The sequence below is a fragment of the Strigops habroptila genome, chromosome 1 (assembly GCF_004027225.2).
Source record: "Strigops habroptila isolate Jane chromosome 1, bStrHab1.2.pri, whole genome shotgun sequence".
Taxonomy (NCBI): domain Eukaryota; kingdom Metazoa; phylum Chordata; class Aves; order Psittaciformes; family Psittacidae; genus Strigops; species Strigops habroptila.
In genome coordinates this window covers 80,734,064-80,748,466 of record NC_044277.2, presented here as the reverse complement: position 1 = coordinate 80,748,466, position 14,403 = coordinate 80,734,064, and the positions used below count along the sequence as shown (strand labels likewise).

At 36.0% G+C, this 14,403-nt stretch overlaps 1 protein-coding gene across 1 annotated transcript in view; it reads left to right on the top strand.

The window, feature by feature from the left end:
- Window positions 1-14,403, top strand: part of CDH9 (cadherin 9) — a 95,075-nt gene that overhangs the window by 60,956 nt on the left and 19,716 nt on the right. The window contains exons 4-5 of the mRNA XM_030496100.1: window positions 9,251-9,370; window positions 10,937-11,104. Coding sequence (XP_030351960.1) covers window positions 9,251-9,370; window positions 10,937-11,104 — 288 coding nt within the window. The remainder of the gene's footprint in view (window positions 1-9,250; window positions 9,371-10,936; window positions 11,105-14,403) is intronic.

The following is a 14,403-nucleotide window of genomic DNA, read 5'->3' as shown; positions in this document are numbered from 1 at the left end:
TTTCTGATGGTAACCACTGTATTTCTCTTAACACCTTACAAAATTCACATCTGCAAGTTTTCACAATGACGGCAATCTTGATGCTTACATTTATTTTACTATCTACTATCTAATCAGATTCCTCAAAAGACTTCCCTGAATAGCTTCTTCCTACAACCTCATAGCTGTGTGTCACCATGAAATTAAGATCAAGCATGATTAAGATCTGAGGAAGTATCAATTTTATTTCTTATGAAACTTGTTCATATTTAAAACACATATTGCTTACACCTAGTTGGTAATTTAAAACAAAACAAAAAAACCCCAACAAACCAACAACCTAACTTGCTGTTCAGTTAAAGCACATACACATCTGCATTGCCAGAGTTGCTGGCAATAAACCCCAAATTTTTATCAAAGCTTCCTGTCAGAAAGCCAACTCAGTAACAGTTACTTCACACTGCTCCAAGGCAAATGACTAATAGCCTGTGATAAATAACACTATGTACACAGTATATTGGAGATGTAAACAAAAAATCAAAATGTTTATTTCCTCATAAAGTCAACATATGTGACAGTTGTGAGAAAAACAAACAAACAAACAACCCACCACCACCACCCCCTGCTAAAGAATAGCCACCTCTTTAGTGCACCACGTGGTTCAGAAAAAGGACAAGAAAGAAAGTCTTATGTTTCAAGGTCTGGAAGATTAATACTTAGCGATTTCATGAATAAGATTTTAAAAGATACCTTAACTATCAGCAGCGTGTGTCTACCTAAGGAAGATAAACTATTTAGAAGCATATGCCCAACTAATTTTCACTGAGATCTGGACACCCAGTGTCTAAACCTTTGGAAATTACCTCAAGCATTTCTAAGAGTATTTCCCAAACAAGAAGTTTAGAATGAATACTTTTAATCTTTTTCAACAAGAAGTTTTCAAATCTATGTGATTTGTCCCCATAATGTGTCTCATTTACTGTTACTGTAATCTTGCAATAAATAGTTAATGCCCTTATGAATAATTTGCAAACGTAGTGAAAACTCAACAGTGTTTAGCAGAATACTTCTGCATGTGAGTCTTTTGACAGATTATCATAGAATCATAGCATAGTTAGAGTTGGAAAGGACCTTACGATCATCTAGTTCCAACCCCTCTGCCATGATTATCTGAAGACATTTGAACACTTCTGAAGATAAATGAAAGATATAGAAAAAAATAACAGAAAAGTCCTTACAGTGACCCTACTTAATATTCTAGGTTTATCTACATGTACTTACACACACACATATATATTCTTACATCTATATTTACTTAATTCTATTCATTCAAGCTCTAGAAGTATTTTTCTTTTGTCTAAAAATGGTACTCTAACTAACGAAATTTTAAAAAAGCCCATGGCTAAGATAACCCTTGAATTTGTTTTATTTTCTCTACTTTAAACTCTATTTCTCTTCCAAATTACAGGTCTTTATAGTTATTTCCACACACAACATCCACAGTATCTAAACACAGCAGAAGAAAAAGACTTTAATGAATCATATATTACAAACTAATGTAAATTTAAGTTTACCAATAATATTTTCATTTACAAATTACTATTTTCCACAGCTGTATTAATGTTTAAAGAGACAGACTTTATCACCTTCCAAACAGGAGTTCCCACAGGTTATGAAAATGTCCCCAAATAAAATAAATATGAGACCAGCCTGTTGTCTTAATAATAATGTACTACATTCTTGTGGTCATAATAGAGATTGACATAGGGTTTTAAATAGCACCTGTTTCCAGACCTGGCAAAGGTAGAAACTCTGTAAAGATTTATATTTACTTGTATTAAAGATAAATTTTGAAGACGCAAATGAGAGCGAGGTTCTAGTTCCCAGTCATAGATAGAAATTGATAGTAAAGAGACTCTCCAAAAGCTAATAAAGACATACAAAAGCCAATCTCAAACAAAAGAGAACAAATTAAAAGTAGGAAAAAAAAAAAAAAGAAAAAAATTTAGAAACCTGTCTATGTTGCATTGTAAACTACAGAACTGTACAGGCATGTACATCAGAAACTCAAAGTTTAGCCCTAAAAGGTGGCAATTATTAAAAAGTGTTTCTTTTTAAGATTCCTTTTTTTGCTTTTAAGTGAAAACTTTAGATATTGTATAGAGGACCTCAGGTAACTACTTTTGAGAAAAGGGCAAAACAGAAAACTTCATTTAGCAGCACCCTGAAAGTAGTGATGAAATAACATCCTTATGATTATTTCATTATTTTAGAAACTAAAAATTATAAATAGAACTGAAAACTTGTTTGGAACTGTTGGCTAGGAATTGAGATATATAATCAATAGATAACTACACTGCAGCCTTTACAAACTTCTGCTTCTCCTGCTAGGGTCAACGGGGACAAGCTTTTCCTAAGTTTATAATAAAAACCAGCTGAAAGGTGTTTCCCTCTTTTGGAGTATTCAAGAAATCAAGATGGGGCAAAGGGCCAAGATCACCAGCTCTCACCTTTATAAAGGAAACAAGTGGTGGAGTTCCCGTGACTGACCTGCCATGGACGGCAGCTGTCAGTCCATAAAACTGGCCTAATTCCGCATACTTCTTAAAAGCATTGTGGGCAGAGAAAGAGTAACCAAGGTAATTAACTGCCATATTACGGCATCACTTGTTGCTCCTTCAGCATATTGGTTTCATTAACAGCTAATTCTAGTTGGTACAACTTTACCATATGCATAGCAGCTCCAGGCCCAGAAACACACTACTGGTGAGTTTCATCACTATTTTGAATAGAAATTTTGAGGATCAATTTTTAATTAATTCTTTTAATTTTTAATTTTAATTTCTTTTTTAAAATAGACTGCAGATAATTGCTCTGCCTAAAAGAAGCTTGTTTTCTAATTGTAAGTATTTACACCATGTTGAACAAAATGAAGATTTCTAAGCTGCAGTTCATTTATTATAAATGGCAGATCATTTTATACCGTACTTCTTTAGTCACTAAGAAGCACAACGTAAATGCTAGTTAACATTAACTCTTGAAAGAATCTGACTTCTTTTTTCTCTGTCTTATATTTGCCATTTGATGGCACCAGTGTTGTATCAGAAGTGACTTTCTGTATGGTGAGGAAGAAAAAAAGAAGCTTCCCAAAAGAATAAACATACACAGAATTGTTCACCTACCAATACTTCCAACTATTTCTCATTCTTCTTAGTTTCCCACTTGTTATTGCATCCATAATGCTTTTCAAATTCTCACACAGAGCACCTGATGCACGTCACAGTTACAATTGCTGCCAAAAGAAAACTAAAGTTACTGTGTCAAGGTATTGAACAGATGCAAGGCAAGGGCTTGAGGTTTCATTCAGCTTTAGCCATTCTTTTCTAGTTCAATTTCAGACATTATGTTACAATGGTGTATACAGTTTATTACTGGCAAAACCCTCTACCCCAAGAAGCATTTCAGGCAGATTAAAGACAAAGTAGTTCAGTCACATTTCATCTTTCTATGTGGTGAGACAATCATTAACACATACTTACGTCTTCAATGCACGATCTAACAACAGAATCTAAAATATGACATAACCTTGTCATAAAAAAAGAAGTGTTGGACAAACCTCAAAACACCAAAAGATAACACACAAGAAATTACGAGAATTATTTCCAGTACCCATTTACAGGAGCTAGCGCTTCTAAACTGACTTCTAGACCAGCCATTATGTGAGACTATATACAACCAAAAATAAGAGACAGCATGTTTTCAAGTGAAATTAAGTTTCACCTCATACCTATATGGCAGATTATTAAAAATAATTAATTTTGTACAATGTAATTTATGAACTATTACATCTCCTGTTTTATGCCACCTTTTTCTCTCCTATATTTTTTCTGGGTTTTTTTATACATTTCTTCTCAATATGTATGGCTGAACTGCATTTTAAGCACCTTCTTAATTTTCCAGTGTTACTGCTCCTTTGAGTTAGGTTCCTCTATTAAATTGTGTTTATGTACAAAAGAGCAAACTTCACTTTGCAGTTCCCTATTCCTTCAGCTTTCTATGTAGAGGTGTTTTTGAGTCAAAACATAAGAGTCATATCTCAACTTTATTTAGCCCTACTCTTTGTATAGAAAGCAGTCTGAAGTGATATAGTCCAACTTATGCAGTAATGAGATCCTTGTTGGTGAATTCTACATATTCCTAAGCATTCCAGGCTTAGGTAGTGCCATGTAGCTGCTTCTAGTTCAGAATTTCTCCAGTTTATCTCCTAGGCATAGGTTCCTCTCCAGAGAGAAAAACCTCCTCTCAAGAGCAAAAGTGGTTTAATAGCCCTCAGAATTTCTGAAATTCACTTAAAATTTCACTCATGTCATCAGCAGGGGCATCTCCATAGTATCTCCCTTGTGAAAATAATCCTTGGAGCCATGCTGTCTGAGTAAACTATCTGTCCTTTTATCTTCCTTAGGCTTTTAGCCAACAAAATTTTTAATTTTGCCTCCAGAGGTTTTCCAGAGCACTCCCAAATCTTTTCAGCTTGTAAAAGTAATCCACATCTAAAATCTTCTCTTGATGAATAAATTTGACGAACAGCAGATTGTCATTGTGCTTGGAAACAGGAAACAAGCTCAAGAGCTTCTCATTTAGGGAGATAAAGTCCTTCCTACCTCTCCACTTACCCCAGCTGGCCTTCTATTTCTGAAAACGAAACAGCCTTTCTGCTTTGAGTGGAACCCTCTCTTAAATGGAGCTAGATACACATACATACACACAAGTTCTCTGTAAAAATCAGAACTTTTCAATAACTGCCAATTTTGACAGAAGTTGACTTGAGAAAAAATGAAAAGGAAGCTGTCTGGTAGTGTAAAAGGCACTTGAAAACTTTATATGAGAAGGCCAAAGTCTAAACCAGGCATTTTTCTTAAAATCAAAATTTTTAATTGATCTGAAATCCTACTTTTACCAAAAAAAAGTCAAAATCAAGCTCAAAATGAATTTTTGAGTTACAGAATTCCCTTTGGAATAGAAATGTCAGGGTTCTGAATGATATTTAAATCATTATCTGTCATTTTTCATCCAACATTCATGGTGGAATCTTGAAACATACGATGCTAACAACATAGTCTGCTCATTTTCTTCACCCAAGATGGAGATTACTGTTCAAAACGAAGGTTACAGAAAAAGTTATCGGTAAAAGCAGCATTTTCAAAAAGACACAGATATATTCTTCTGTCAGAAGCTGTTCTAATTCATGTTAACTAAAGGAGCCAAGTAAGAACACGAGTTGCATGCTGAAGAGTATGACTTTATATGAAATGGTAGCAAAATGTACATTGATCTCTTCTAGTAGAAGACCTTTTTTCCTCTGTAGGCTATTTACTTCAGCTTTGCAATGCACTCTGATATCATGCTGTAAGACCTAACTATACCAGAGGGACTCTTTCAAAGACTTAATTTCACAAAAAAATAGAAAGTATTTTAAACATAGTTCAGAGAAGAGTTCTTATTTCAAATTCTTTTTCAAATTTATGTCTCACTCCTCATGATTTCTGGAAAGCTGTGTTAGTGGGACTCAGTTCTGACACTGAGTTATACTGTCCCAGATATGGAGTGATGCTCTCTTTAATTTAATTCTCCTTTTTGACTCTACAGTCTTACATGCACATACATGCATACATACTCACACACAAAGACACACATACAAAGACACTACTTGCACAGATTTAGTCTAGTCATCTTCTCTCAGGTTATCTTCACAATCATCCTTCTGTATTTTTCTACTCTTACATTAGGACCCTATCCATCACAGATGTGTTGTCAAAATGCTTAAGCTTCCTGACACGAATGTACCTCTAAGCAAAGAGAAAAAGAAAAAAAACCAAACCACAACGCTTTCAGCAAACTGCTATTCCTTGATTATTGTATACAGACAGAGAGAGAATCTTTGAGAGACAAAGCAAACAAGTCAATCTCAATGCTGTGTGAAAGTATTGAGAATTCAACAAAACAAAAAAAATTAAAAAAAAAGCCGAAAAAAAAAAGAAAATTAGACATACCTCTTGAGAACTCTGAGATTCAGTTCACATTCTGAGCTGGGATAGGCTTGCTAGGTAAGAGTGAATTGAAGTTCACTTTATTTTGCGATGTTTTCACTCCTTAGACTGCTGTTGTAGTCACTGCCACATTTTCTCTGTCATCTTTCACACCAGTTTGCTTGTGTTGTGTATTTGATCTTGGCTTGCTGCCAGAGGCCTACCCTACTGCTCGCTCACTCCCACTTCTCAACAGGACAGGGGAAGAAAATAAGAAGGAAAAGCTTATGAACTGAAATAAAGACTGGGACATCACTTATCAATTACCATCGGGGCAAAATAGACTCAACTTGGGAAAATTAATTTAATTTATTGCCCATTAAAAATAGAGTTGAATGGTGAGAAACAAATAGAGAAAGCAAAACACCTCCCCACCCACAATGCTTTCCATGTTCTACTTCATTCCTGCTCATGTTAGCATCTGTGGAAGTATCTCAGAAAAATTCTAGTTTCTAACATAGCATCCTGATTTGTATTTTAAAATATGCTGACTTCTGCTGACAAATATGGGTAAAAGGCTGCTTGTGAGGCAATCTAGACGATAAATATACAAATGAAAAAAATGCATCCACATTCTTGGGTACTATTCAGGTAGGGGTGAGGATAGGGCACAGTTGTATTTAATTAAAAAGATTCAAACTAGTTTTGTCTTATTACCAATTATTTCATTATTAGTGCCGAGTTCCTTTATTTCACTGCCTTTTCAGACCCCAAAAGCTAACAGAAGTTTATTTCCTCATAAAAAAAAAAGCTGCACAAGCATTGCTTATTGTCCATGAGAATCCTATTTTATAATACAGCAGACTGTTGACAGAGAAGAGAGTGAACTGCATGCTGACAATAAATTTTCTGAGTACATACTTTTTAATTGTTTTTCATGATTTTACTATTAGTTTACTAGGAAGCAGTAGCTGTTATAACACTATTTTTTCACCACTCTACAAAGTTTGACAAATAAAAGAAAACATCAATATTTTGTAAACTATAGTAAGATCTCATTCTGTATAAGATCCACTTGAATTATCTGGTAGTAACCTCCAAAGTTTCTGTAGGGTTACAGCTTCTATGATCTCCTCAGCAATCATAATCATATGGCACTTGAACCTCAGGAAACAAAGATATACATTCCTATCTATATTTTCTTTTAAATCAAACCAGTTTGTCAGGAAAAGAAACTTAATGTGCATTCAGAGTTGTTATGACCACACTCAAACATCTGTGTCAGTCCTGAGACAGTGCCTAGATGGGGAGGTCACAACAGTAAGCTTTCCTGATGAAAATATTTTGAGGTTTTTCTGGGGGCAGGATGGGATGGACGTATAAATTTCCCTTGATTCATAACTTTTACATGATACAGTGGCACATAGTGTAAGCATGATTCTCCTGATGACTTCTACATTTTTTATAGGCTAGGAAGTGATATTGACTCCCCTTTCCCCCTTAGTCTTGAGGAGGCATGGGATCTAGTTTATTAGCTTTTTTGAAAGCAGATAGGACTCATAGAACATTACATCACTCAAGAAACAGTCTTAATTTTTTGTCCAGACAAGCAGTTCTGCTCGACACTGTTAGTGATTGATAGGTTGTTCTTAAAGATTCACTCTTCGGGATTTTCTTTACAGCTCAGCTTGGCGCACAGATGACCTCTAACTGTTTAACCAGGCGAAAAGTAATCTAGATTGCCAATGGCAAAAATCCTCTCCAGAGTTTGATGAATTGTGACAAAGCATTTCTACAACTTTGTTCTGCTGGTTTGTTGCAGAGAAAGAAGTAATCCTCCCCTCTTGTCATGCTGTTCAGATAACCTGAAGTATTTGGAATTGTTACTATTATGTAGGTAAAATTATTATGTGTAAAGTGGTATTACATACTATGAGAAAATAGATGGATCTAACAGGACCTAATAGTAACATGTACTTTCGTAAATCTCTTTTGATTACTCCGGGTTTCTACTTTCCCCAGTGCCTTGTGTGTACAGAAGAGTGACAGGAGAGATTATTCACTTTAGTTCCATTAGTCACAGGTAAATGAGTATCTTCTAAATTTGTAGTCAAGACAGATACTTGACTGCAAGTTATCTAGGTGAACTTCAATCTAGAGACAATGAAAGTGAAGAGAAAAAAAAAGAATAGGAAATTATTGCACTTAAGTGGACAGTGCTCACTAGACCTTTGTCTTATAAGGGAAGTATAACATAAAAAGTAAAACATGAAAAATACCCAGCCAAATATATGGTAAAGAGCTTGTCAGTTGGCCGTCTGCTCTTGGCAAGGAGTTGAAGAACATTCACCCTTCTAGCTATTGCACTGCCTGTGTTTATCCATACAGGCTCTAGATTGTGTTAGCAAAAAGTACCCTGACATCTCTAAAATTGCTTAGAAAGAAAAGCTTGTGAAGAACAGTTTTGTCCTTTCATATATCTTAGAAGGGAGTCTTTACAGAAGCTTTCCTTTGCTTCTAATCCATAAACTATACCAAATGTATTGGCTCACAATGCTGTTAATCCCATATAGCCTATATACTCCTCATTGTGATCACAGGACATGGGTAAGCCATTTTCATGCAAAATAATTGAATGTTGAGAAAATATGATTGTAGTTTAATGGCAATTATTTGCCAATAGGAGGTTAACTTTGACCAAGAGAGAAAAACAAAACAAAAGAAAATTCAGAATTTCTTATTGTAAAACCAAGCTAATTTTTTTAAAATCATCTTAAAAATTAGTTAGGATAAGACAAAATATTTTCTTCAGTCTGACTTCAGATATTTGGAGGTGGTCATCTAAGCAAAAAATGAGTATGGGGAAATTTGCTTTAGTTTAATTTACTATTAAGCCGAAGTTAAGAATCATAATGGTACTTGCCACGCAGCAGTTACCTAGCTTAAAGTGAACAGTTTCAAAACTGTTTGATCACCAAAAAACCCAGTGCTGTGTTTGGTTTCAAAGACATATCAGTCCCTCATGTTTATCTGAAGCTTGAATCTTAAGTGATAATGATTTTAGTTTTAGTCAGAAGGAAGAAGAGATTTTATTTTACTGTTTGCTTGGGTAGGATAACACTGGATTTGTCCACCAGTTGCTCTTCAATTTTTTACTGAATTCAGTACTGAAACAAGAGTATGTGGTTTACAAGAAGTAGGTGCTGTCTTAATATCTGCTGATTCCTTGTTTGGTACCCATTCAGGTACATCTGTTATTCAAGTGACAGCCACAGATGCTGATGATGCCAACTATGGAAACAGCGCCAAAGTGGTGTACAGCATCCTCCAGGGACAGCCATATTTCTCAGTGGATCCAGAAACAGGTTAGCAATTCATTTAGTCTTACTTTTTGCAATGACAGAGATGTGATGCAGGGATCAAGACACTTTTCACTTGCATTTAAATATTGGAACAGGTGTATGGTATATGGCTTGCCACAAAGCTGATACACATTTTCTAAATGGAAACTGGAATCACAATAAAAGTGTCAAAATAATATTATTGCAGAAGAAAAACAATTTTACTTAGCATGGTAGCGTCTGGAAGATGACTGGTAAGTGTAGAAGTCAACAGTTCAGAAAGGGTGTAGGATATTGTAAAGGATCTAAAGAGTCATGAAAGTATTTAAGATTATTTTACACCAATTTCTGCGAATTTCATCTGTTTGTCTTTAAGAAAACAAAAAGGGAGCTGGGTCATTTCAGAATGTAAAGCTAAAAAAAAAAATAATCCCCAAAGTTAATTCAATTATTTCTAAAAGTTTGTGATAGATTCTTTACCACTGACAATTTTTAATTCAAGATGCTTTTTGAAACTGTACTCTGATCCTGACAGCTATTAGAAACGAAGCAAGAAGCATTAATGCTTTTAAATTGCACGGCATGAATGGAAGCCCTTTTCATTGCTATGCAGGAAATCAGATAAGAAAAAGACACAAAGAAAAAAAAACTTTGTGTGAATTTTGTATATCTATAATCCACAATTTGGTTTCAAAAAAGAAACAAACACCACCACTTTTCCCCACTCCAGATACCTAATCCTAATGCACATAAGACTTAGCAGGCATTGCATTAGGTTTTTCCTTAATTTTATCAAATTTCTTCAACCTTGCAAGGCCACCACACTTCTAAATAATAAAATAAATTAAAAAAAAAAAAAAGAAGTCTGCTTGTTTTTCTAAAAGAAATCACTTATGCATCCACTGAAAAGGTCTTCTGGGCTCTGGATCCTGCAAGGATGTAGGTCATTTCTCTGTTCAGGGCACGGGATTTTTAGTTTTTGTGCCTGAGGATTCTACTCTCTTTGTGTGCTGTACAAGAGTCTGATACATTTAAATTACATTTATGAAATTCTTGAGATCAGACACCCAAAAAAAGATTTTCCAACACTAATTTTATGGTCTTGTCCAATTCTCTTATTATCTATAGCCCTAGATGGTTTACAGTGGCCATCACTGGGCATTAAAATTTATGATCTATTGAGGTCCAAAAGAATCCATCCAGAGCATGTAAGAGTTCAGCCTGTACTATAATATCAAAACCTCACCAGCACTGGAGATTACATAATGCATTAAAGTCATAACTGGGCATGATAACTCAAAAAATTCATTAATTCTACAAATATGTTTATATTTTTGTCATTAAAAGAATAATTAGATTGATTTAGCACATCACAAACAGTGAATAATGCCTCTGCTACATTTAATTCCCCTTTTTCTTAAAATCACATTGTATTAGCCATAGATGGAAAGGCTTATTGCAGTATACCTTGTGTTGATAGCTATGCATTAACATCTGCTCTTTTATTTACATCCATTTAAAAATACTGAAATTAAAGTGGGTGGTGCTTTGCCTACTTCACCTGTCTCTCCTTTTTCTCTCTTCTCCAAGGTATAATCAAGACTGCTTTGCCGGACATGAGCAGAGAAAACAGGGAACAATATCAAGTGGTCATCCAGGCCAAAGACATGGGAGGCCAGATGGGAGGACTATCAGGGACCACAACTGTGAACATCACGCTGACTGATGTCAATGACAATCCGCCTCGCTTCCCTCAGAGTATGGAGCATCTAATAGTTCTGCTGTTTTCCAAGATCCCATCCAAAATCAGCTGTTCCACTGTCATCATCTGGGATCTTTTTTCTCCCTTTTTTTAAAGTATAAATAGATTCATACAATGGTTTGGGTCGGAAGAGACCTTAAGGATCATCTAGTTCCAACCGCCCTACCACGGGCAGGGGCATCTTCCACTAGACCAGGTTGCTCAAAGCCCCATCCAACCTGGCCTTGAACACTTCCAGGGATGGGGCATCTACAGCTTCTTCAGGCAACCTGTTCCAGTGTCTCACAACTCTGATAGTAAAGAATTTCTTCCTAATGTCTAATCTAAATCTCCCCTCTTTCAGTTTAAAACCATCCCCCTTTGTACTACCACTACATGCCATTGTAAAAAGTCCCTCTCCAGATTTCTTGTAGGCCCTCTTTATGTATTGGAAGACTGTTCTAAGGTCTGCCCGGAGCCTTCTCTTCCCCAGGCTGAACAAGCCCAACTATCTCAGCCTATCTTCATTAGAGAGGTGCTCCAGCCTTCTCGTGATTTTCGTGGCCCTCTCCTGGACTTGCTTAGGCAGATCCATGTCCCCCTTGTATTGGGGTCTCTGGAGCTGAACACAGGACTGCAGGTAGTGTCACACAAGGGAGTAGTAGAGGGGGAGAATCACCTCCCTCGACCTGCTGGCCACGCTCCTTTTGATGCAGCCCAGGATACTGTTGGCTTTCTGGGCTGCAAGAGCACACTGCCGGCTCATATTGAGCTTCCCATCAACCAACACCCCCAAGTCCTTCTCTTCAGGGCTGCTCTCAATCCAGTCTCTGCCCAGCCTATATTTGTCCTTGGGATTGTCCCAAACCAGGGGCAGGACCTTGCGCTTGGCCTTGTTGAACTTCATTAGGCTGGCATTGGGCCGCCTCTCAAGCCTCATCCCTCTGGATGCCATCCCTTCCCTCCAGTGTGTTGACTGCACCACATAGCTTGCACTCAATCCCACTGTCCAAGTTGCTGAAAAAGACGTTGAAGAGCGATGCTGGCCCACTGCTGTGACTGTTTATGTGGCAGCATTATTAAGGCAAATAATGCTTTATCCTCCACTTTTTTAATAGTAAAATATTTCTTAGAATGATAAACTTCCCATTCTTACTGTGCTTATAGGAATGTGAACGGTAACAGTAACCTAGGCTAACTTCAGGGACTTGAAAGCCTTTAGAGGAATTTAATTACAAAATGTAGAGTTCCATTTTTGGAGATAATTTTAGTTCAACATTTTTAGGCAAGCAAATAGGTCAGCAAATTTTCTAAGGTTCCACCTTGCAGAGTTGATCATATGTTGTTCTCTGCTGGAAGTCTAAGCATTTGGTTTAGCTACTTGTAATCTGTGTTTAGCTCTTGATGTTGAAAAATTTTGGTAATCTAGACCAGTTTTACACAAGTAAGTTTTTTTTAAATGTCTGTAGAATAAAAAATGGCAAACAGAAAGCTGCACAATACAGAAAGCTTCTCAGTAACATACTGCATACTTTCATGCTAGGCCAGTCATTTAAATCCAGTCCCAGCTTGTTTTAATTAGTGTCTTCTAACCTTTTGATAGGCTGCAGATAGAAGACATTTACAGCCTCACTTCAGTGCCTGCTGGAAAAATGTCTGCATTATAAAATTTGAATTGCTTGTGAGCACTTATTAGGGACCTGACTGTCTCTCTTTAGCGAACAAACAGCTGATTTAGAAAACTCTCTCTGGTGCTTGAAGAAACTTGAAAAACACTTCAGTACCACGGCAATAAGTACACTCAGGATAGTATATAAAGGTCAACCTAAAACAGATTTTTAAAAATATGAGAAAACTCTGACAGTGTTGAAGAAAGGATTTTAGAAATTGCATATAACTTTTTTAATCTCTATTCATTATAACAGGTTGCTTTTTAAAAAGAGCGGGTAGGGGAAGTACTGCAGTCCTCATAAAGAAAATATAACTTGAGTTCACACTCAGAGTTTACTTGCTGAGAATCACCTTCACATGGCAAACTCAAACAACAATTTTTACCTGCCTTCCTGTTTGACTTCAGGAGGGGATACTGCTTAAACATGTATAGCATGATATAGCCATAATATTTTGCAAATAAGAATTCTTGAACCTAAATTAAAATCCAGTGTGGCACATTGCTTTATGAGCTTTGTTGCTGAATTAAATTTTCAACACTTCCTATGAAATCAAACATAAAGAAACATCTGGAGGTTTCAATTTCATCTTAGATTACTTATGAAGAGGGGCATACCTTCAAAGAACTATCTAGTTCTGGAAGTTTCTTCTTTCCAAAAATAGTTAACTTCCATTTTCTCTTATGTGAGGCAACAATACATGAAAATGGGGCCCAAAGCTGAGAGTGAATTGCAAATGCAAGCAACAGGACTTAACGTCAAGGTACAGAAGAACTCAAGATTGATTTCTTGGAGGTATAGAACAAAGGAAAATGGCAGTGGACTGTGAACTATTGGTTGTTCCAACTGCATTAAGAAGAAACAAATTTTCTGTTTTGTTTTGTTTCTTGAAAGGAATCTTAGATAGTTAAAAGACAGGCCTAAACTGAATTTAAATGGCACCATAAAAAAAATCTCACACATTTTGAATTCAATTGTAGTCTAAGCCAAATTAACCATCTCTCATGCCGAAAATGTGTAATATTCACACAACACCACAAAAATGAGGAATGCTTTCAGATGTAAAAGCACTAAAGACAGTTATTTATTCTGGAACAAATCATAAGTAGCATCATTGAATCTGTTCTTACAGTATTTCTGGCTCACTGGCTGAACCCTTGAATTTGAGAAAACCTTCAAACTTAGGATTTAGCTCCCAGGAATACTAACTTTCATCTCATTTTCAGCCTGGTTTAAAGGAATAATATGCATTTTAGTCTCTGTGGATTGCAGCCAAACAGTCTACTGCTGAGTTTTCACTTACAACCTTGTAACAGCAAATGCAATTTAGCATCAAGAATTAGCTTCCATTTTGTTACACATCCATTTAAATATAAGGTATTTACAGTGACACTCTTTTGTATTTAGTGTGTACAATTGGGGATGGAAACTCCTTCAGAACTTAGAGGTTTGGTTTATTCCTGGAACTTAAAAGGAACCTTCAGCACCCTATAAGTGTCTTAAAAGGAAGCAAAGGACATGTAAATATAAGAAATAGGCTAGTTGCAAGAAAGACACTTGACTGTAATTCACTACAGGCCAAAAAAATTTATACAGCTTCTTACTAGACCCTTCAAATAAGGATTGTGAATTTTAACGCATGTTAA